This window comes from Lepidochelys olivacea (genome assembly GCF_965140295.1).
Source record: "Lepidochelys olivacea isolate rLepOli2 genome assembly, chromosome: 14".
Classification (NCBI taxonomy): Eukaryota; Metazoa; Chordata; order Testudines; family Cheloniidae; genus Lepidochelys; species Lepidochelys olivacea.
The window spans coordinates 22147829-22170615 of NC_140424.1; the positions used below are offsets into that span (position 1 = coordinate 22147829).

General features: G+C 47.2%; 1 protein-coding gene across 2 annotated transcripts in view; it reads right to left on the reverse strand.

The window, feature by feature from the left end:
• FBXW10B (F-box and WD repeat domain containing 10B) overlaps positions 1-16449 on the reverse strand; it is a 35745-nt gene extending 19296 nt beyond the window's left edge. Inside the window, exons 1-7 of one of the 2 annotated variants that reach the window (XM_084648215.1) lie at positions 15707-16449; positions 13268-13450; positions 12792-13010; positions 12563-12690; positions 7158-7280; positions 3326-3435; positions 362-565 (exon numbers count right to left, since the gene is read on the reverse strand). In XM_084648215.1, coding sequence (XP_084504341.1) covers positions 362-565; positions 3326-3435; positions 7158-7280; positions 12563-12690; positions 12792-13010; positions 13268-13450; positions 15707-16223 — 1484 coding nt within the window. In that variant the 5' untranslated portion in view covers positions 16224-16449. The remainder of the gene's footprint in view (positions 1-361; positions 566-3325; positions 3436-7157; positions 7281-12562; positions 12691-12791; positions 13011-13267; positions 13451-15706) is intronic. The other variant, XM_084648216.1, reaches the window with a different exon arrangement.
• Between the last annotated feature and the right edge of the window lie 6338 nt (positions 16450-22787).

Here is a 22787-nt window from a genome sequence, read left to right on the forward strand (position 1 = left end):
TTCAACAGGGCCAGGATTTCACCACAGGTGCTAATCAGAAACATATCTCAATGTCTCTGGTTTAGAAATATCACAACAATCAGTTTTCCTGGAGTACTTTGCTACTTCTTCTTCCAGTACTTGATGAAACGGGGAAGCCCAGAGGGGAAATGTCCTGCATGAGCAAGGGAATACGCTAGGATATCTATGATGTGTTTTTCTTATCTCATTATTACAGTCAGAAAATGGGGGGAGGGGAGGATTCTAGAAAAAATGCCCAATGTTGGGTTTGGTTTCGGGTTTTATGCTTAAAATTTCCTTTCAATAGATCATTGCAAACTGGATCACTCTGTCCAGTGACCCTTGTATCAGCACTGCTCACCTGATGCTGAGATCAAAGCTGGCACTCAGCACAAACCCTTTCTTCTCGTTGAGGAACACTGCCTTGATGCTCCCTGCATGGCCACTGATCACAGGTGGCACTTCCTTCAGCTCCAACACGTTAAGGAACCTGACTTTGCGGTCCGCTGAGCCAATGGCAAGTAAGTTCCCACCACTGTAGTGGATTACCCTGTGTGGATCTGACCTGGGTAAGCAAGCAGAGACTGAGGAGAGCATCTGCCAAAGCATTACAGGGCTAGCCAGGAAAGCACTGTAAGTTGTTATTTACAGGCACCTGTATTTTGCTCAATGCCATGGTATCTCAGCTCAGTGAACAGAATTGAGGGGCCATCCTGGAAAGGTACATGGAACCCCTCAAGGTACCAGCGGGAGGGCTGCTGACAGGGCCGTCTTTACCCATACGCAAAGTACGCAGCTACGTGGGGCACCAAATTTCCTGGTGCTGCTCCAGCTGCTGTTCCGCCTCTTCCCCATGGCCTCTGCCCCTGCTCCGCTCCCACCCCCACTCCATCATTGCCCTGAGGACTGCACCAGGGGTCAGGTGCCCTGCACTCACCGGGCAGCAGGACGTGGAGCGACCCAGCCCCAGCCCGCTTCGCTCTGTCAGCTCCTGTTGGGGGGCGGTTCCCCCCTGCCCCCCAAACCTGCTCCTGCACACCCACCCCCCAACGAAGGCCTGGGGCCAGCCCACCTACACACACACACACACACCACCCACCCTCCCCCGCAGGGAGGCTGCGTAGGGCACCAAAATGGCTAGGGATGGCTCTGGTTGCTGAGACCCAAGGTTTCAGCTGATGTTTGTATACAGATAATAAATCATAGAGGGGAAGGGGATGAGACCCACTGGGGACTGTTGACCCCACTATTTCATAAATTGAGGCACTATAATGCCTTTATACAAGGGCATGTTTGGTGGTCAGGGTTCCCCAGACATTGTTTTTTTAAATGCCAATTCTTGCAGCAACTACGTATTGAAATATACATATTTCAGGTTTTGCTTATACACATGTCCACACATACTGAGACACATATCCTGTGATACACACACACACACAACTGGGACACAGCCTCACACACACACCAAGACTCACATAGGCTGATACGATTGCCTCCTCCCCCCCTTCACACCCTCACACTCACAAACTGACTTGCACACACAGTGATCTGGATCCTCATATAAACACGCCGACACATATGTGCATACAGTCAGAGGGGAGTCTTCTCCTTTAGATCATGTGGCCGGAGCATAAGTGATTGGAGCAGAAGATTCTGGGTTCTAATCCAGCGTTGCCTATGTAATGGGCATCAGAAAGTGCTGCTTAGGGACTAGATTTTGCTACTCTTGGTCACATTGGGTAATACCTTACTATACAAATACTTCCACTGATTCCAGTGAAACTAATTCTGGGGGAAGGCATGCGTAAGAGGGGCAGAACCGAACCCTGAAATTTGGACACAAATCATGAGTAAGTTACACACCCTGTAAATAATGTGAACCTTATTTTTCATGCAGGGACTTCTGCACTAGTTACATCAAAACTTTGAATAAATAACAGCATCAGTTACCCTTTGAAAAATAAATATGCATAGGAAACTATAGCTTTTTCCACACTTGTGCACTAATAATACTCAGCACTTACTGGGCCTGATTCGCCCCGGCTTGTAGCTCATGTCTTCATTTTCACTAGTACAAAGGGGTGTAAAACACTATCATTCTGATCTGGTGGTGTTTCACAGCCCTGCTGCACAGGTGAGAATGACATAAGAGTGCAAAGTTGTTGCAGCTGTGTCTCATAGACTTTAGGGCCAGAAGGGATCATCATGATCAGCTAGTCTGACCTCCTGCACATCGCAGACCACAGAACCTCACCCACCCACTCCAGTAATAGACCCCAAACCTCTGGCTGAGTTACTGAAGTCCTCAAATCATGGTTTAAAGACTTCAAGTTACAGAGAATCCACCATTTACACTAGTTTAAAGCTGCAAGTGACTCCATGCCCCATGCTGCAGAGGAAGGCAAAAAAAACCCCATAGTCACTGCTAATCTGACCTGGAGGGAAATGCCTTCCTGACCCCAAATATGGTGATCGGTTAGACCCTCAGCATGGGAGCGAGACCCAGCAGCCAGACACCTGGGAAAGATTTCTCTGTAGTAACTCAGCGCCCACCCCATGTAGTGTCCCATCAGCAGCCATTTGCTGCTAGCAGTGGCAGATCGGCTACATCCTGTTGGTCCCAGGATATTAGAAAGACAAGCTTGTCTTGCTCACCAGCTGAAGCTGGTCCAATTACAAGATAATACCTCACCCGCCTTGTCTCTCTAACAGAATGAAGGCAGGCAAGAATTAGGCTCCGTATCTTCAAAGCATTTCCCAGACATTCTCTGATCGCTCCTGTCATACGCTACCCCCGTTTTACTGATAGGGAAACTGAAGTGACTCACTTCAGAAGCAGTCGCATCAGCCAGAAAGAGAATGCAGGAGTTCTTGGCTCCTGTTCTGGTGCCCAACCACTAGGCAAAGCTCTTTCCAAGCCTAGCTAATTTTGAAAGCTGATTTCGCTACGTGGTTCCTATGCAGTTAACTGAAAGCGTTTTCAGAGCCAGCTTAGAGTGTCCAGGGAACCCTCCCTGAACAGCCTGATGGCAGAGGCACGGTCAAGGCTAATCCTTTTAGCAGGATTTGGATATAGTTCCTCAACACCCTTGTAGCCCACTTGACCAATAGTCTAGTGTGAATGCAAACTGCACCACCCTCTGGTGAAAATAGGATTTAAGGGGAGGCAAGGCACCTGCAGGAATCCCTGGGTGACACGACTGACCTGGTGAAGCCACCAGTTGGCTCTATAGGTTTATAAAGAGCTTTGAGATCCCCAGAGTTGGAGAGGGGCTGCCAGTGCTAAGTGTGGTGACTGACGCAAGGGTGCATGGCATGTACATACTGGTCTGTAAGGACACGAACGTTATAGGAGCCGCAGAAGATGTTTCTCTCCTCCAGCTGGACAGTTTCAGTCATCTGGCCATGATAAGCCCCCTGTAGGTTGTTCTCCTCCTAGGATCGGAGAGAAAGGAAATAGGAATAAATAACTCTGTTGGAAAGAGATTGCCTATTGCTCTTGCTCCTCAGTTACACTAAGGGGCCTTAAAGGTGATGGGGGACTGACCCCAGAGAACATGCCCCATGCAGGCCCCTTCCCAGCCAACATAGAGGGCATGTTGGGGTCAGGACAGGGGCATTTCTTGGAGTACAGTGTAGTATAGCTACTCTCAGAATGTGTTATGGACAAGTCTTTGAAGGCAGAAAAAGTAAGGGGGTGGCTATTTTAGATTTGATTCTGACTAACCAGGAGGAACTGGTCGAGCATCTCAAAGGGGAAGGCAACTTAGAATTGATCACGAAATGACAGAGTTCATGATTATAAGGAAATGAAGGAGTGAGAGCAGCAGAATAAAGACAACTTCAAAAAAGCAGACTTCAGCAAACAGGAAATTGGTAGATATGGGCTCATGGGAAAGAAATCTAAGGGAAAAGGGAGTTCAGGAGACCTGTCACTTTCTAAAAGAGACAAACTTTACTGCAAAATAGCAACCTATCCCAATGCAGAAGAAAGACAGGAAGAACAACAAGAGACCAATATGACTCCATGTGGAGCTCTTTAATGACCTGAAAATCAGAAAGGAAACATACAAAAAGTAAAAACTAGGACAAATTGCTACGGATGACTATAAAAAAATAGCAAAAGTTTGTAGGGACAAAATCAGAGAGGCTAAGGAGGAAAATGAATTACAACTAGCAAGAGATGTAAAAGGCAATAGAAGAAATACTGTAAATGCATTAGAAGTAAGAGAAGGCTGAAGGAAGGTGTAGGTCTATAACGGGGAAAGAGAGTGAATAATGGATGAAACAGAGAAGGCTGACATGTTTACTGCTTTTTTTGCCTCAGTGTTCACTAAAAAGGTTAATTGTGACCAGATGCTCAACAAAATTAATATTAACAACCAGCGGGAAGGAACATAGGACAGAATAGGGAAAGAACAAGTTAAAGAATTATTTAGATAAGTTAAATGTATTCAAATCAACAGGGCCCGATGGATTTCCCTTAGAGTTCTTAAGGAATTAGCTGAAGCAATCTCTGAATCATTAGCAATTATCTATGAGAACACATGGAAGAGGGGTGGGGTCCCAGAGGACTGGAAAGGGGCAAACATAGTACCTATCTTTAACAAGGGGAGAAGAGGAAGAGCCGGGGAATTATAGACCAGTCACCCTAACTTTGATACCTAGAAAGATACTGGAACAAATTTTTAACAACAAGTTTGTAAGCATCTAGAGCAGGGGTCTCAAACTCAAATGACCACGAAGGCCACATGAGGACTAATACATTGGCCCGAGGGCCGCACCACTGACAGTCGCCTCCCCGGCTGCCCCCAGCCCTGCCCTCCCTTCCATGAGGCCCTGCCCCTGCCCCCATTCCAACCCCTTCCCTGAAATCCCCACCCCAACTCTGCCCCCTCTTTGCCCCCAGGGGGTGCAGGAGGGGTGCGGGGTGTGGCGGGGCTCAGGGCAGGGAGTTGGGGTGTGGGGTGCAGGAGGGGTGAGGCGGCGGCAGGGGGCTCAGGGCAGGGGGTTCGGCTGCAGGAGGGGTTCGGGGATGGGCTCTGGCCCAGCACTCACCGGGGGCAGGGCAGGCTCCCTGTCTGCCTGCCCTGCCCCCGCGCCGCTCTGGGAAGTGGCCGGAACCTGGGGGCGGGGAGTAAAGGGCTCCGTGTGTTGCCCTGGCTGCTCCTCCAGGTACCTCTTCCGAAGCTCCCATTGGCCGCGGTTCCCCGTTCCCAGCCAGTGGGAGCTGCGGAGGGTGGTGCCTCAAAGCAAGGACAACACACAGACCCCTGGGCCCTCCCCCAGGTTCCAGCTGTTTCCCGGAGCAGTGTGGGGTCAGGGTAGGCAGGCAGGGAGTCTGCCCTGCCCGCGGTGCACACTGGGCCAGAGCCGCTCTAGGTAAGCACTGGGGGGGGGCGTGGGGAGCTGGTGGGATGCAGAAAAAAACCCTGCGGGCCGCATGCTACCCACGGGCTGTGTGTTTGAGACCCCTGATCTCGAGAATAATAAGGTGACAAGTAACAGACAACATGGATTTGTCAAGAACAAATCATCCCAAAACAATCTAGTTTCTTTCTTTGACAGGGTGACAGGCCTAGTGATGGGGGGAAGCAGTAGATGTGATATATCTTGATTTTAGTGAGGCTTTTGACACAGTCCCACATGAAATTCTCATAAGCAAACTAGGGAAATGTGGGATAGATGAAATTGGTATAATGTAGGTGCACAACAGATTGAAATACTGTTCTCAAAGAGTAGTTATCAATGGTTTACTGTCGGACTGGGAGGACATATCAAGAGGGGTATTGCAGAGGATGTCTTGGATCTGCTGCTATTCAATATTTTCATTACCAACTTGAATGACAGAATATAGAGTCAACATAAAATTTGTGGATGAAACCAAGCTGAGAGGGGTTGCAAGCACTTTGGAGGACAGGATTAGAATTCAAAATGATCTTGATAAATTGGAGAATTGGTCTGAAACCAATAAGATGAAAATCAATAAAGGAAAGTGCAAAATATTACACTTAGGAAGGAAAAATTAAATACACAACTTAATGATGATAGTCTTCAAATACATTAAGGGTTATTATAAAGAGGATGATAGTCAATTGATCTCCATGTCCACTGAAGGTAGGACAAGAAGTAATGGGCTTATTCTGTAGCAGGGGAGATTTAGGTTAGGTATTAGGAAAATCTTTCTAACTCGAAGGGTGGCTAAACTCCAGAACGGGTTCCCAAGGGAGATTGTGGAATCCCCATCACTGGAGGCTTTTAAGAACGGGTTGGACAAATAGCTGTCTGGGATTGTCTAGGTTTACTTAATCCTGCCTCAGCACAGGGGGTTGGATTTGATGACCTCTCGGGGTCCCTTCCAGCCCTACATTTCTATGATTTCTATGAATTGGGGAATAACTGGCTAGGCAGTGACACTGCAGAAAAGAATCTGGGGGTTATAGTGGATCACAAACTGAATATGAGTCAAAAATGTTATGCTGTTGTGAAAAAGAGAAATATCATGCTGGGATGTATTAATAGGAGTATCAAATGCAAGTCACGGGAGGTAATTGTTCTGTTCTATTCAACACTGGTGAGGCCTCAGCTAGAGGATGTGTCCAGTCCTGGGCGCCACACGTTAAGAAAGATGTGGAGAGATGGTAGAGAGTCCAGAGGAGAGCGACAAGGATGATAAAAGGTTTAGAAAACCTGAACTATGAGGAAAGGTTGAAAGAGCTGAGCATGTGTAGTCCAGAGAAGAGCAGATTGAGAGGGTACCCAATAACAGTCTTCATATATGAGAAGGTTGTAATAAAGAGGACGTTCTCCATGTCCACCAAGGGCAGGACAAGAAGTAATTGGCTTAGTTTGCAACAAGGGAGATTTAGGTTAGATATTATGAAAACTTTCTAACTATCAGGATCATTAAGCATTGGAACAGGTTGCCAAGAGAGGTTGTGGAATCCCTGTCACTGGAGGTTTTTAAGAATGGGTTAGACAAAAATCTGTTAGGGATGCTCTAGCAGAACTTAATCCTGTTTCAGTGTTGGGGGTAGGACTAGATGACCTCTCAAGGTCCCTTCCAGCCCTACTTTTCTATGATTCTGCTTCCCAAGATCCATAAGGGGCTGCTCTCACTTACCCTGAAAGGCCCTTTGGATATACCTGCGACATACCTTTCCTCTGCGTTTCCATCTGTGGCTTCTTGCTGGGATGATCTCTCCATCTTTGGTTATCCTTGGAATTACAACGATGGTCATTTTAGCATAGCTGGGAAATGCTCCCCTAGGACACGACCCCTGGAATAAACATCAAAGGCCAAATGTACAGCAAGAGGGAATAGCAAGCAGCGCTTATTTTCTTCAGTTCAGAACTACATTCACTTCTGTGAGCTCTTGTACACGAAGGCTGAGCTGCATGCGCTGGTTTGTTATTGATGAGTTTCTTAAGCACATTGGGCTGCATACACTGATTTGTTCTGGTAGGGTTGCTCCTCAGAGCTGGTACTCACACCCCAGTTTGTTATTGTAGTGTTGGGCCTCAGGTCTTGCTGTGCACAAGTTTATTTATAGGTTCTCAGGAGATATAAATGGGATAGACAGCAAGACACACTGCCAGAGTTTTCACTGAGATGTTTTTACTTGGAGCTGAGCATGATGCCTTTATCACCAGGGGCTGTGATTAGTGGTCACAGTCATTTTTTCCAAATCAATTCTGGTGAAATGTCATTGCTAAATAACAACTAACACTTCTTTATTTGAGAGCAGTTGTCTCACAGCCCTGTTGCCTATTTAAAGGTGCAGCTCTCCAGCAACGGAATTGTAGATACATACGGCACAACACACAGGAACATGACCTTACCAGAGAGGAGGAAGCATTGCAAAACAGCTGAATTGTTTGAAACCCAAATATTTGTGATTCAACCTGAAATGAATTATCACCATGTGGGGTGAGAATTTGCATTTTTTGTGCATGTGATAGAACCAAAATACAAAGTATTAGATGAAGGCACCAGAGTGAGATGTGAAAAGGGAGCAGAATCTGGCTGGATGTATTCACTACAGCTGGTTGAAACTTTTCCATCAAATATTTTTCAACCATTTTGGCCTTTTTTCTTTTTTTTTTGCATTAAAAAAATCCTGTAAATTTTTTTTATTACTTTCCAAATTGTTTTTTCCCATTCATTTCCCCCCTTTCTCTCCCTTCCTCTTTGCTGCTCCCTCTTTTTTCCCCTTTTCCCTATTTGCCACTGGAAAAATAGAGAGAAATGGGGAAAACCCATGTCCTAAATATAAAGGGAAGGGTAACAACCTTTATGTATGCAGTAACATCAAATCCCTCCTGGCCAGAGGTACAGAATCACTTACCTGTAAGGGGTTAATCAGTTCAATTAACATAGTTGGCACCTGACCAGAATGACGAATGGGAAAAGAAGACACTTTCAAATCTGTGGGGGGGAGATTTTGTTTGTGCTCTTTTGTTTAGTACTCTCCTGGGACAGAGAGAGGGACCAGACAGGAAAAAAAAACCTCTCCTAAAACTCTACCTGAAATAAGCATCTAAGATTACAAAAATTGTAAGTAAAGCAAGGAAATGTGTTAGATTATCTTTTGTTTTAGCTTGTGAATTTTCCCTATGCTTAGAGGGGGGGTTATTCCTGTTTTGTAACTTTGAAATTGAGCCTAGAGGGGAATCCTCTGTGTTTTAAATCTTTTTATTACCCTGTAAAATTACCTTCCATCCTGATTTTACAGAGATGCTTCTTTTACTTTTTTCTTTATAATAAAGTTCTTTTAATAACCTGATTGGTTTTTAGTGTCCTAAAAGCCCAAGGGTTTGGTCTGTGCTCACCTTGTTAAGCTATTGGTTGCTATATTATTCTCAAACCTCCCCAGGAAAGGGGGTGAAGAAGCTTGGGGGGATATTGGGGGGGGGGAAAGGACTCCAAGTAGCCCCTCCCTGAATGTCTGTTTAAATCACTTGGTGGTGGAAGAAATACCGTCCAAGGACAAGGAAAGGAATTTGTGCCTTGGGGAAGTTTTTAACCTAAGGTGGCGGAATATAAGCTTAGGGGGTCTTTCATATGGGTCCCTACATCTGTACCCCAGAGTTCAAAGTGGGGAGGGACTCTGACAACCCGAAACCAAGATTTTTATGAGAAATTAAAACCCCATAATTTTAAAAAATTTTCTGTGAAAAGCAGTTGGTGTTTTTCCACCAGCTCTAATATAAACCAGAAGCCTGGTACTTTTCATGGAGATGTGCCAGAGCTGCCAAACTTGAAAGCAAATCTGCTTCCAACAACTTTGGGGGTTGCTGGGTCCACCAATACTTTTTTAACCAGAAGAGGGTGATGATTGACAGAGCTGTTGGGCTACAGGAAAGTAACTAACCAGACTGAGAAGACTCCAAGGACTCTGTGTTGAGATGTTCACCCCACACCAGCCTTGAAGGGTTAAGGTGGCTCAGATCTTCCCAGTTGCACCTGAGGGGAGGCCCAGGGACTTACAAACACTAATTGCAGATGAAGGTGAGGAGTGGGGATAGATTTTTAAAGGGAGGAACTTTGGAGTAGTAGGAGGCTGCAGGGGGAGAGTCTGCAGTCACTCTCTGGGAGCAGAGAGAGGGAGAGGGGGAAACCCAAGTGGGAGAATAACTCCTGGGACTCTAGCCCTAGAAGCAGGGACAACCTCAGAGGAGTTGCAAGGGAAAGAAAGCCAGATAAGGTAAGATAGGAAGAAGCCCAGGGAAACCTCAGCAAGGAAGGGGATTGTATAGATCTTGGCTGCTGGTTAAAGGGTCCCCAGGCTGGAACCTAGAGGACAGGGTGGGCCTAGATTCCCCTCCCAGTTCCTAGGAAGTGGCACAAGACTGTTGCAGATGCCAGCTGGACAGCTGGTCCACTGAAACTTTGATACCATATAGCAGGGGTGGACAACCTACGGCCCATGGGCTGGATCCGGCCCCTCAGGGCTTTGGATCCTTGGGATTGGCCCCCTGACGCTGGTGGTGCCGCAGGACCCGCGCCGCTCTCCAAAGCAGCCAGCACCACATCCCTGGGGCCACTGGGGTGGGGAGGCAGAGGGCTCCGTGCATTGCCCTTGCCTCCAGGCACCACCCCCCACAGCTCCCATTGGCAGGGAACGGGGAACCGCGGCCAATGGGAGCTTTGGGGGATGTACCTGGAGGTGTGGCAAGGGCAGTGGACAGGGCCCTGTGCCTCCCTCTCCCCCAGGGGCTGCGCAGGGACATGGTGCCGGCCACTTCCCAGAGCGACATGGCGTGGGGCCAGGGCAGGCATGCAGGGAGCGTGCCCTGGCCCCGGAGCTCCCCTCTGCCACCCCAGAGCCACTTTAGGTAAGCGGTGCCAGGCCGGAGCTGGAACCCCTCCTGTACCCTGAGCCCCCTGCTGCACCCTGTACCCCTCGTTCACCCCAACTCCCTGCCCTGAGCTCCCTCCTACAGTCCGCACCCCTCCTACACCCCTGCCTTGAGCTCCCTCCTGCACTCTGCACCCCTCCTGCACCCCAACCCCCTTCCCTGAGCCCCCTCATACACCCTGCACCCCTCCTCTGCCCCAATCCCTTGCCCTGAACCTGTTCCTCCCACAGCCCCTCCCACAGCCCGCACTCCCTCCTGCACCCCAACGCCCTGCCCCCAGCCCTGCATACAATTTCCCCACCCAGATGTGGCCCTCAGCCCAAAACGTTTGCCCACCCCTGCCATATAGTGATCTAGACAGAGGGCTGAGTCATGAAGATGGAACACTGTGAATTCAGGGAGGAGAAACCACTACAGCAACAGAGTACCCATTTGCAGAGGGCACCATATGGGAAGAAAGCTGCTATGCCATGCCTGGCCAGGAGGAGGCACTCTTGCAGTGAGTGAACGCTGTTACAGGGCCATTCACATTAACAAAACTAAAGTCAGCTCACGCAAGAGGACAATCGCTATTGCAACTTGGCAAGATGTTTGCTGGAGACTTTAATAAAGCATTCGCCAGTCACTGATCAAATAATGCCATATAGTAAACTGCTCAGGGCCAACATATATTCCAGGCATCCCACACAGTGCTTAATTTGTACCAGGGCTGAGCCCTGGCACCTCTGGGCTTGGCAGTTCGCAGCCCCGGCACCTCTGGCCTTGCTGCATCGATTACGAATGTAAAAAAAAAAAAATTGCTTGAACCCCGGCACCTTTTTCATTACAAAGTAAGCACTGATCCCACATCATCATGAAGGTCTATTGATAATGGCTTGCAGGCTGACGTCAGCTCCCTAGCATAAGTTGGTCAGCAGACTAGGAGACTCAAGGCTGTTCTGTCCTAGGGAAGAGCAAGGTGAAAACTACTATCATCAGCCACCAAGCAGAGGTCTGAGACTGAGAGAGGAGAGGAGGGAAAGTGTGTCTAGCATCACAGAACACCGTCATCTCCAGATTGTTAGGCAGTGGTGCTGAAGTCCGCCGTTCAGTCCTTCTAGACTGGAAGGATAGAGACCCACCACACACCAACGCCCTGATTGCGGGAGCGTATGTGATGTGTGGGACAGCAGTATGTTTCCATACCCATGTAGAAGGGGCTGCCTGCCTGTCTCGTTCCTGCTCTGATTCCCTCTGATTGGTGTGGGGTTTATCACAGCCAGGAAGACACACTGAGTGATTCTTTGTTCCTGGAATTCATGCATATATTTTCAGTTTCCCCACCTCCTTGCTTCGGGAGTCAAACAAATCCTACATCCCAAGGTAAATCTCATCCCAAGCTGCCCTGTTCAGCCAAAATTTGGAGTCAAATCCATAAAGGTATGTAGGGCTCCCAACCAAACCCACTAAGGGGGCAGAGCCCCAAAACGTATCTGTATCAGCTTGGGCTCACCTAATACTCACCTTAGGTTTGCTGCATGTGTAAGTGAACTTTTCATCAAGCATAGCTTGGGTATCAGTGTGAAGGGAGTGTGTTTCCATGCTAATCTCCCTCACACAACATGCATCATGGAGTATAATCCTAAAAGTTGTCCTTTCCTGGGATTTGCCTCTATTCTTAACTTAAGCCCTGTGGCAGGACTGCACTTACAGATGTATGCCTTTAGCCCACGTTTCTGGTTCTTAGGGCTTTCCCCTTCAGGACCTTCTGTACATGCCTCTAGCTTTCTCTTCCCACTCAGAGGCTCTCAGCACTTTTATGTTCCTGAGTGGATCTCCTTAGATCCACCTGGTCTGGGTTGCCTCAGGGAGTCAGTAGAACAGCTCTGCATCCCCTTGCAGGGCACTAAAATCCAGCATATCGTTATGCTCTCATCTGTGACTAAAATCTTTGGTACCAATCTTGCTGATAAGCCCCTGCTCAGAAGTGGCAGAATCTCAAAGGACCAGTAAAGGCGTTTCCACTTCTGAAGGTGTGATGTAACCCAGCCTGGCTCTGGAGAGTAAGGAAGAATACAACAGGGTGAAACTGGGAGGAACATCCCCAGGGCTCTGAGGCATGTTGGACCCTCCCATCTATTGGCTAGGGGTCTGAGGGGCAAAGGATCTATACTGTAAGAGCCAGATGGCAGAATGCAAGGCAAACGCCAAGGCACAGTACCTGCAAGTACACGATCTCTTCCAGGACTAGGCTATGCGACAGATGTTCCTGCTTGACCTCTTTGACCAGGAAAGCCCAGTGGTGGCTCACAGAAGTGCACCTGTTCAGGCTCTTTGTATCCAGAAACCCTGAGGAATTACAAGGACAAACTGGTTAGCCGCAAGCTATGGTTGTACAGCATTGATGTGCCCATGGGGCAGCTGTGCTTGGGAAGGAAGAGAGGCCATACCCAGGATATACTTGGACAGGTGGGTTGGCAGGCAGCGGATGAAGTCCTTGTACTTGTTGACACTGGAGGCTGACTGGAAAGATGCAGGGACAACGGCGAGGGCTGGGTCGATTGAAGACACGGTGGATGTATCCTCATCCTCTGATGCAGCTCTCGCACAATAGATGTGCGCCAGGTTTCTGGGCCAGAAGCACGGTATCTGCCCTTGGGCACCTATGCCTGGGGCAGCAGAATCAATAGCACGTTAAGGACTCCCAGGAGAGCCTGTGCCTTTGGGTATATTCATAATATCAGTTATTAGCTACCAAACCTGCTCCCCTGAATTTCTCATTACCCCGCAGTTCCCTGGGATATTTTCAGCACTCTGAGTTCTACGGTAGCTGAAGGTACCTCAGGAAAAATAGCCCACCCCTTCCACTCTTGGCTTTCGAAGTATCTTAGGTAACACCCCACATTAGCTCCTTTTGTTTTAGTACCTGTTTCACTAAACTGGCTGGTTCCTTCTGATGAGACCCCACTTTCTAGGGCTGTGGAAGAAGTCAGGAAGGATTGAGATGTGGGTTGCAATTGCACCTGGGAGCTGGATTTTGTGTGTTCCTGTAGCTTAAAGCTGCTTTGGGTCTCAGTGAAGGCCACAGTGAATTTGTCTTCCTCGTCCTCTGAAAGAATTGCACAAGCATAGGAGCAATCAAATCAAACAGAGCTAAATCATGGGGTCACAGAGGTAGAGATGAAAGGGACCTGTTAGGTTATCTGCCCCATTCTCCTTGCTAGTATAGGATTGGTTCCTTCAGGGTTTTAAGGACTTGAGTATTTCTGTCTCCACCATTTCACCTGGAAGTCTTTTGCACAGTAGACCTCATATTAGGAAATTATTTCACCCCGTTATTGCTAGTTGTACTTGTCCCAGACCACCCTATACAATTCCTCTCTTCTCTGGGTATTCATCTCTTTCAGACAGTTACCATGTTCCCACACATATATACCCCATCCAGTTCCTATGGGCTGGCTATGTGAGGGAGTCCTGGTTGCTTGGAGGTAAACCTGGGTCAGGACTCCTGCCAGGACTGAATCCCATCTGGCTCTGTCTGCCCATTGCCAGGGTTGCTTTTTCCTCCTTCAGCTTGTATTCTGCTACTGCCCATCACCAATTGCTCCCTGTGCTTGGAGACAGGAAGGATCAGGGAGGGGAAAGTTCTTAGCGGATATAAAAGTTAACCAGAAGGTTTGTGATATAAATACAGCTATGAACAATATCTACAAACAACTGTGCTTTGCTCTTCAGCTGTTATGCCTTGTGTTGCTGGCCCAGTCACTTCATCATCTAAGGTGACAGGCATGCCTAAGGGAAGAACAGTCAGAGATCAAGCATCAGGGGGCTAGCTGATCACTGCAGGGGGACCGGAAGGAATCCCACCTCGAGCTCCATGTATCGCACATCACAATTGGCAAGGTGTATTCTGGGTTTCTTTCCTCCACCCTCTGAAGCATCAGTATTGCCCACTCCTAGCTGCAAGATTCCATGTTTGAAGACACTGAACTAGACCCTCAGATATTATATGCTTGTGTTACTCACACCCACTTCATCTGACCTGATGTAAGAAATCCTGTGCTGGGAGTGAGTGCGTGGAGAGAGCATTATCAGGAGAAACACAGGCTTTTGGTATTGGCACAAGAAAATAATTCACAGTCAAACTGCAACAATCCAAACTCCCCAGAGTCTCTGGTGGTTTCATTTGATGCAGGTGCATATATTCCCAAATGGCCTGGTACCTCTGTCCCTGCCTCTCACATGCTGAACAGAACCACACTCTGCAAACAACAGCTTGTTTCCTGGAGAGGAAGGATCACAAACAAGTCCCAGGGCTGAGCTGTCATAGCGTGGATGAAATGCACAGAGCCTGGGCTCCAGCCCGAGTGGGAACACCTACACTGCTGGTTTTAGCCCTATAGCATGAGCCCAAGTCAGTTTGACCTGGGCTCTGAGACTCGCTGCCACAAGATTTTGTTTGTTTTGCTGTGTAGATGTACCCTAAATCTCTTAATAACCAGATGCAACCAAATATTAATAATTACAAAAGCAATGATGTGCCAGAGAAAAGGTCATTTCTCTGTGATGCAGGGCATGGAGAATAGGAAAGCAAAGGAAGAGATTCAAACAGAGGGGGGAATCCTGGAAAACCCCATTGCCTTCCAGTCCCAAATAAAGTGATAATAAGTTAAAGCAATTGTCCTTTCAGTATCACTAATGTGAGCTAGAAAAAGGAAGCAGAAGGGAAACAAACAAACACAACACCAGTAAAACTCAAGAGTAGATCTGATTTCACTGGATGTAGCAAAGTTTGCTGCTAGAGCTTCTGTTCTATCTAAATTAAAGTTCATGGACCCGATAACCAGCTGGTGTAAATCCAGGGAGCTCCACTGGAGTTAATGCAGCTACACCAGTTTACACCAGATGAGGGAGGATCTGGACAGGTATTTACTTTCTTACCTATGCTCATTGAAAAGTAAAATAAAACCCTATTTGAAAATCTGTCCTATGGTCATTACATTTCCAAACTTGTACTTAACTCCAGTAAGAGCATTTGCACCACTAGTTTTTAAAAAAACACAGGTAACTGAATAGCAGCTTGAGGACAGGTTTTGCCTCCATTACTCGTAGTGAGTTAGTACCATACTCTGCAAGTGGCCTCTGTGAATTCAGTGGTGTAAAGTGGCAGACAACTACACTGATTTACACCTGCTGAAGATCTGGCCTGACACGGCTATTTGTACAGTAAAGTATCACACAGTGGCAGGGAATCAGAATCTGACCCTTTGACTTTATCCTCTCTCCTTGGTTAATCTTGAAAGCCAGGGATCAATCTCTCCTGTCACCCAGCATGTTTCTCTGTTTACCTCTGAAATCCGTTTACCTGTTTCTGTTTTTGAGCTGGCGCTCTGTTCTCTGACCAGGCTAGCAGCCATAAACAGTAACTTAGGGTTACACATCTGAAACAAGAGCAGAGTGTAGTTTGCTTTAGTCCAGTAGGAACTGGTTTTGAACCACCTCCAGGTCTCCAACATGGCTTGCTCTAGCATTGCTGTATTCAAAGTCCAGTCAGAAGCAGATGTGGTCGTGTCTTCTTTGAAGCTGGTTCGGGACCGGCTGAAAGTGAAATCCTTCCCGTGGGAGGTCTGCAGGACTTTCTCAGCATAGTTTAGCAAATCCAGGCTGTTGAATCGCTTCACGATCCCCACCAGGAACTTCCTTTGGGAGACATCGCTGGCCCGCAGGAACCACTCTTTGGTAGAGAAGACCCTCCAAGCCAAGACACATGTCTCACAAATTTGGCAAACAGGCACTAAATCTGTTTTCTTCTCACACCGCAGAACAGGAGCAGAGTCCAGCCTGTATTCCAGGCTCTCCAGGTCCTTTGAGGTCTCTTTCATCGTCTCCGACCCAATTCAGAAAACAGGGCACTGAGCTGGGCAGTGGGAAAAACAGAGAAACATAACCTGCTCTTTAATTGTCCGCGTCCATCCTGTGACATTATAAAAATAACACTAAGAAACTGGCTGAACCCTGCGATGGAAGAAGTAGCCACATCACACGCTGCTGTTTGTAGAACTCTTGTCTTTTATTGTCCAGAACTCCTAGGAGACACAGTTGTTACCGTAAACCTCCTAGAATTTGTATGAACAAAATATCGTAGCAACTACTATACCGTATAGATTGTAATATCCATGATGCTCCAGTATCAAGACATTAATGGGGTGATATGAAAAATTAGACTATCCTTAGCTTGGATTTGTACCAAAGGTGTCTAGTTTGCAGGTCTTTATTATTAATTATTATTATTTTATTGTCAGTATTTATGTCTAAGGAAATTCTGCCTCATTAAGGGTTTGAAAAATCTAGGTTTTATTAGAATTGATTCAAATACTGGTCCCCTCAAAAGTCGTGTAGTCCTGGCAATTAGATCCAAAAAAGGAAGATAAGAAGCAGGATTTTTTTTCTGCATAGTTTTGATACAGGTATTTGGGGGGCATATATCTCATGTAATTATTATATTCTTGAGGTTTTGTTTTGAAAGCTTTTTATTGGGGTTGATGGGTTTTAGCCTGAAACTGGCAATCCAAAGCATTGTGTACAGGTGACTGTTGTGCCCTCAATTTAAAAAGAAAAAAAGTAAAGTTTTGCAACAAAAAGTTTCCTTAATTAAAAAAAAAAAGGATAATCATTTGAAAACTATAAATGCATGAAATACGAATGGGCCTCCTGCCTCCAGAATGCATAAAGCAGTGCTCTCAAATAGCTGGGCAACACATGCGATGGCCCCAAATCAGAAGTCACCTAAACATGTGCTTAAGTTTAAATCATGTGAGTAGCCCCTCTGAAGTCAATTTGATCTTGTGTTGGTAAAGGGCGTGTCTTGAGCTCAACAAGGGGTAAGATGTTAATGAAATCTGTGTTCACTGTTCCAACATTAAACAATTCAGTGTGATCTGGGATTCTGTGTCAAGTTATTGCCAGCAAGGCAACTCCCAGTGTAATGACCATCATTTAAAATATTTTAAACCTTTTATTAAAGACCCAGACAAAGAAGGAAAAACTGTTGAAGCATTTGAAATATAAAGTGTTAAGTAAGGGTTTTGTTGTAACAATACCCTTTTTTCTCTTTCCCTTTAACTGTGTAGAGTTTTTATTGGGAGAAACCCATGCTTGGCAGCCTTTTCGGTGTTGTTAAAGGTTGTATTAACTGACCTTTGGGCGGGGAAAGAGAAAAGGATAGTATAGAAGGGCTAGAGCTGTTGTTGGAGTCCAATCCTATCTCCTTTTAAGATGAAACACAAAATGGGAGAGAAAATAAAATCGATTAGAGAAAAGACAGCTTCTGTGTCTGGTGCTGACTTTCACTTGCAGCCTTGCTGCTGGAGAAACACAGGCCCAGCACATGGTCTCAGCAGCTCCAAGACCTGGCAAACTTGTACCAGAGTCAGGCTGTTTAAAGCATTGCTTTTAGCTGTCTTTATGCCTACAGGCTTACAGCGGTGTTGCAAAAGATGGAGTCTTGGCTCACTCAGCTGAAGTCTTATTAGACAAAGGCAGAAGGAGAGAGATAAGGAAGAGGAGAGAGTGGGGAAGGACAATGACACAGTAGGGAGCGAGTGACAGCAGGTAAGCCAAGGCTCATGTTCCAGGTGTGGTTCTGAATTTAGTCAAAACTGGTGCAGGTGGTCATGTCATTTGGATCCCCCTCTCCAGCTTACTCTGGTCAGGAGGCCTTTTAGGACCAAGATAATGAAGGCCCAGTGGTATAATGGTGGATCCTGGGGTCCCAGGAGATGGCTGGGGTGGCAGCCATTATGGTGAAGTTTGCTCCTTCCAGTCCACCCATCCCCCTGCTCCCATTTTAGGGACCCCAAGATCAACAACGTCCAAGATGGGGCAGCAGCCTCATTCCATTAGAATTAACCAATCAACACACAGTTCCGTCACTTCAACTACAAACTTTCCTCCCATTTCTATCATTGTTCAGATCATTGGCATTCCAACCCCTGACTTTCATAGATTCCAGAAAGGATTATTGTGATCATCTAGTGTGACCGGTGTAATGCAGGCCTAGAACTTCCCCAAAGTAATTCTCAGAGCAGAGCTTTCAGAAAAAAGTCCAGTCTTGATTTAAAAATTGTCAGTGGCAATTTTTCAGGCGAAAGCCTCAGGCGCTGGTTCCTCTTTTTCCACTTCAGTCTCCCAGCTGCCCCCATTGGACTTTGCTGCTCACCCTTCACTCGGGTGGATCCCGAGATCCTGGTGCATCTCGACCAAAGCAAGAATGAGGCCACCTGGCTCCTTCTCTCACCCCAGAGATGGAAGGTGTGACATTGCGCTCCATAATGCTTTCTAAAAGTATGTTTATAAGTGTAAATATGATGTAACTGGAATATGCTTTATGCAAAAGATCTCTTGTAAGGTATGATTACAAAGTTTATAATCTACTGAGTGTGTTCATCCTATTTGTATGAATGTATCATTCTTGTATCTGAAACTAGGAATATTCAGCATAACTCTGAGGTCCTATTGTAATTATGCAAAGTGTGAGCCATGAATGGTGGTTTAGAATCTTGATGGCTCCAATTGTCTAGGACAATTGACTGTAGATGGCTCTGTTTACCTGCAAGTCTCCACTACATACGTGCAGGCCAGTCATGAAGAAATCCCCTAGTTAACACCTGAGCTGAAACTAACAAGGATTGTACCAGGGGAAAGGATTGGGCCCAGACTAGGAAGGAGTCCAGTCTGTGAAAGAAGCTTATTGGAACATCTCTGAGGGTGAGATTTACCTATAATCAGTTTCTTAATGTATTAGACTTAGACTTGTGTGTTTTGTTTTATTTTGCTTGGTAACTTACTTTGTTCTGTCTGTTATTACTTGAAACCACTTAAATCCTACTTTTTATACTCCGTAAAATCACTTTTGTTTATTAATTAACCCAGAGAAGTGATTAATACCTGGGGGAGCAAACAGCTGTTCATATCCCTCTATCAGTGTTATAGAGAGCGGACAATTTATCAGTTTACCCTGTATAAGCTTTATACAGAGTAAAACGGATTTATTTGGGGTTTGGATCCCATTGGAAGCTGGACTCGCTAAGCTGTTTTCAGTTAAGTCTGCGGCTCTGGGGACATGGTTCAGACCCTGGGTCTGTGTTGCAGCAGGTTAGCGTCTCTGGCTCAACAAGGCAGGGTTCTGAAGTCCCAAGCTGGCAGGGAAAATGGGTTCAGAGGTAGTCTCAGCACATCAGGTGACCATTCCAACGGGGTCTCTGTGACCGAACCCGTCACAGAAGGGTTGGGTTACAGTGTGCGTCTTAGTAGAAAAAGGTTTGTTTGAAAATTAAAAGCACTGAGGAAAAACATCAGATAAACTCTAACAGTTTCCTCCTCCACTCGATTGTGGTAGCACCAAGATGCCCCAGCTGAGATTGGGCTAATTCCTGGACAAATACATAGTAGGAGGCAGTCTCTGCCCCAAAGAGTTTACAGTCTAAATGGACCCAACACACGGTGTGGGGGAGAAGGAAGTCTTACTATCCCCATCGCATGGGTGGGGAACTGAGGTTTGGTGAAAGATGAAGTGACTTGCCCAAGGAGGTCACATACCAGGCTGTGGACAGTCAGGCCTGCTGGGTGGAGCAGGAGCCAGGGAAGCGGATCCAAACCAAAGGTCAGGGCTGGAGTCAGGAACCAGCAGCCATGCTAGGAATCAGAGCTGGAACCAGGAACTAATAGCCAAGCCAAGGGCCAGAGTTGGGATCAGGAACTCGGGTCAGAGCGAGGAAGCTGGAACCAGGAGCAAGGTGAAGAGCAAGACAGGGGAACAAAGTAAGAACAGGACTAGGAGCAGGGCTGGAGCAAGACAGGAGCAGAGGAAAAGTGGCAGACGCTGGGAGGATCGCAGCACAGATATGAACACACTGAGCAGCCAGAGAGCTGCTGCTGTGCTTAAGAGCCAACCAGCCTCTGCCTTTCCTGACCAGTCAGGTGGTACAGTCAATCAGGCATCTTGCTGCAGGCCTGCTGTGCTCATTGGGTTGCCAAGAGCCTGCCTCTGCTGCAGGTCCTGATCCCTGGTGCACAGGGATTGAAGCCAGCTCTCCGGAGTTCCAGTCCATGCTTTAACTTCCAAAGCATCCCTTCTCCAGAATTCACTGGGAGCTGTCGATTTTCTCCTCTCTAACGAAAGTGCAAACAACGGCAGGAAGCAGTGGGACATGAGTTCAGTCCCTCATTGACTTCAGCTGGAGCTTTGGGTGCTCAGCATTTCTGAGCATCTGGCCCATGGTGCCTCAGACAGACACCCAAATCGCAAGCCCCTTTTGAAAACCGTAGTTTTATCCCTTTCTCTGTTTGCGCTGGACTCCCCTTTGCCAGAGAAATTCCATTAATGCAGCTTCAGGTATAATTATGGGTGAAAAAATGACTGACGTCTCTCATTCGGAGTCTCTTTTGTTGTTGTTGTTGCAGAGAGATCAATGATGTGTCCCCACCTGGCACACTGGTGACCCCACCTTGGCCAAGGGCCCAGCATCGCAAACCTCCATCCTTCCTCACAGGTAGGTCCAACTCCCCCTCCCAGTACAAAGGAGAAGAGTTAGTGACACAGCTGATCTGAGGGTCAAAGGGGGATTGAGTGGGCAGTCACAAATGTGTATCTGCAACGGAGCCAGCAGCCCCTCTCATGACGACCCAGTCCAGTCCAGTCCAGGACTTAGGAGGACCTGGGCCTGGCCCTCCTCTCCCTTACACTGGTGAGCTGGGCACCCAAAATTAGAGGCTGCTTTTCATAGATGTTTAGGTCAGAAGGGACCATTATGATCATCTAGTCTGACCTCCTGCACAACGCAGGCCACCGAATTTCACCCACCCACTCCTGCGAAAAACCTCTCACTTACATCTGTGCTATTGAAGTCCTCAAATCATGGTTTAAAGACTTCAAGGAGCAGAGAATCCTTTTGAAAATGTCCTGGGTCTGCATTGTGGATGAACTTCAGCCCAGTGCCAAGGGGGCATGGAAGGCCTCACACGAGCCCTCAGGACTGAGCAGGGCTGCCCAGAGGATTCAGGGGGCCTGGGGCAAAGCAATTTCGGGAGCCCCTTCCAGAGGCGTAGCCAGGTGGAGCAAACAGGGGAAGCGGACATAAAAAAGGGTGCCAGCCGCTTGTACTCCCCTGGCAGCGCTCTGGGTCTTTGGCGGCATGTCAGCGGCGGGTCCTTCACTCGCTCCGGCCGCAACGCCGCCGAAGACCCGGAGCGCCGCCGGGTGAGTAAAAACTAAAAAGGCGCCAAAAATGTAAAAGGCGCCACTTGTGCTCAGTGGGAGAGCAGCCGCTGCCCTGCTCCCCCCCTAGCTGCACTACTGGCCCCTTCCCTATCTCAGACCTCAGACTTCAGACATTCTCGTGGGGGCCCCTGCGGTGCCCAGGGCCTGGGGCAAATTGCCCCACTTGCCCCCCCCCCCCAGGAGGCTCTGGCATTGGGGAGAATTTTACATGAATACCGGTATGTTCTGCTGTGGGAAAATCCCAGCCTATTGACAAATTATTGTACTGACGTGTGTGTGTGTGTGTGTGTGAATATTTACCAGGGGTGTTTTTATTAACAATTCTCCCTGCTAGTTACATGGCCTCGAGCATGTCTCTAAAGATGTGGAGTAAAAAGTTCAAACATGCCTAAATGACCCAGGTGCCTAATTCCCATAGACTTGCAATGGGAGTGAGGCACCTAACTAAGCACTTTTGGAAATCTCACCCTTAGGAGCCTAGGACTCTAGGCTTCTTAGTATCTAAATCACTTTTGAAAATGGAACTTAAGAGCCTAAGTCATTGACTGACTTAGAAAATTGCACCCATTGAAACTAAAAACCCCATCCTGCTAGTGCAGTTTTAAAGCTTGTATTTTACCTTTAAATCTTCTTTTTCCTGTACAATCACCCGCCTCCCCCAAAGGGTGTTTGCAGTAGACAGGGGCAGTGAAGGGAATTCGTTTTGCACTGTTTTTGATTTCAAACAATGAACAGGGTACACTAACGTGACAATCCAGGGGTGACTAGTATTATTTCTGGTACAGTAAGGTGTAAAGGCCCCAGCCAAAATTTGGATCCCATTGTGCTAGATGCTGTACAAACATTTAGCAAGAGAGACAGTTGCCATTACGTCTAAGTAGAAAAGACAGACACAAGGTGGGAGAACAGCAGTATTATTGTCATCTGCATTTTATAAATGGGCCACTGAGGCACAGAGAGATTAAGTGACATGCCCAAGGTCACACGCGGAGTCTGTGTCAGAGCTGGGAACTGAACCCCGATTTTCTAAGCCCCAGTCCAACACTTTAACCACCCTTGCTCTCAGCAATCAGTTGTGAGCATACAGTGGATGTTTCCTCTGCATTCTCATTGCTCCAGCCCAGTTCATCCCAAGTGCTGTAAATATTTTAACCAACTCTCTCCCTTC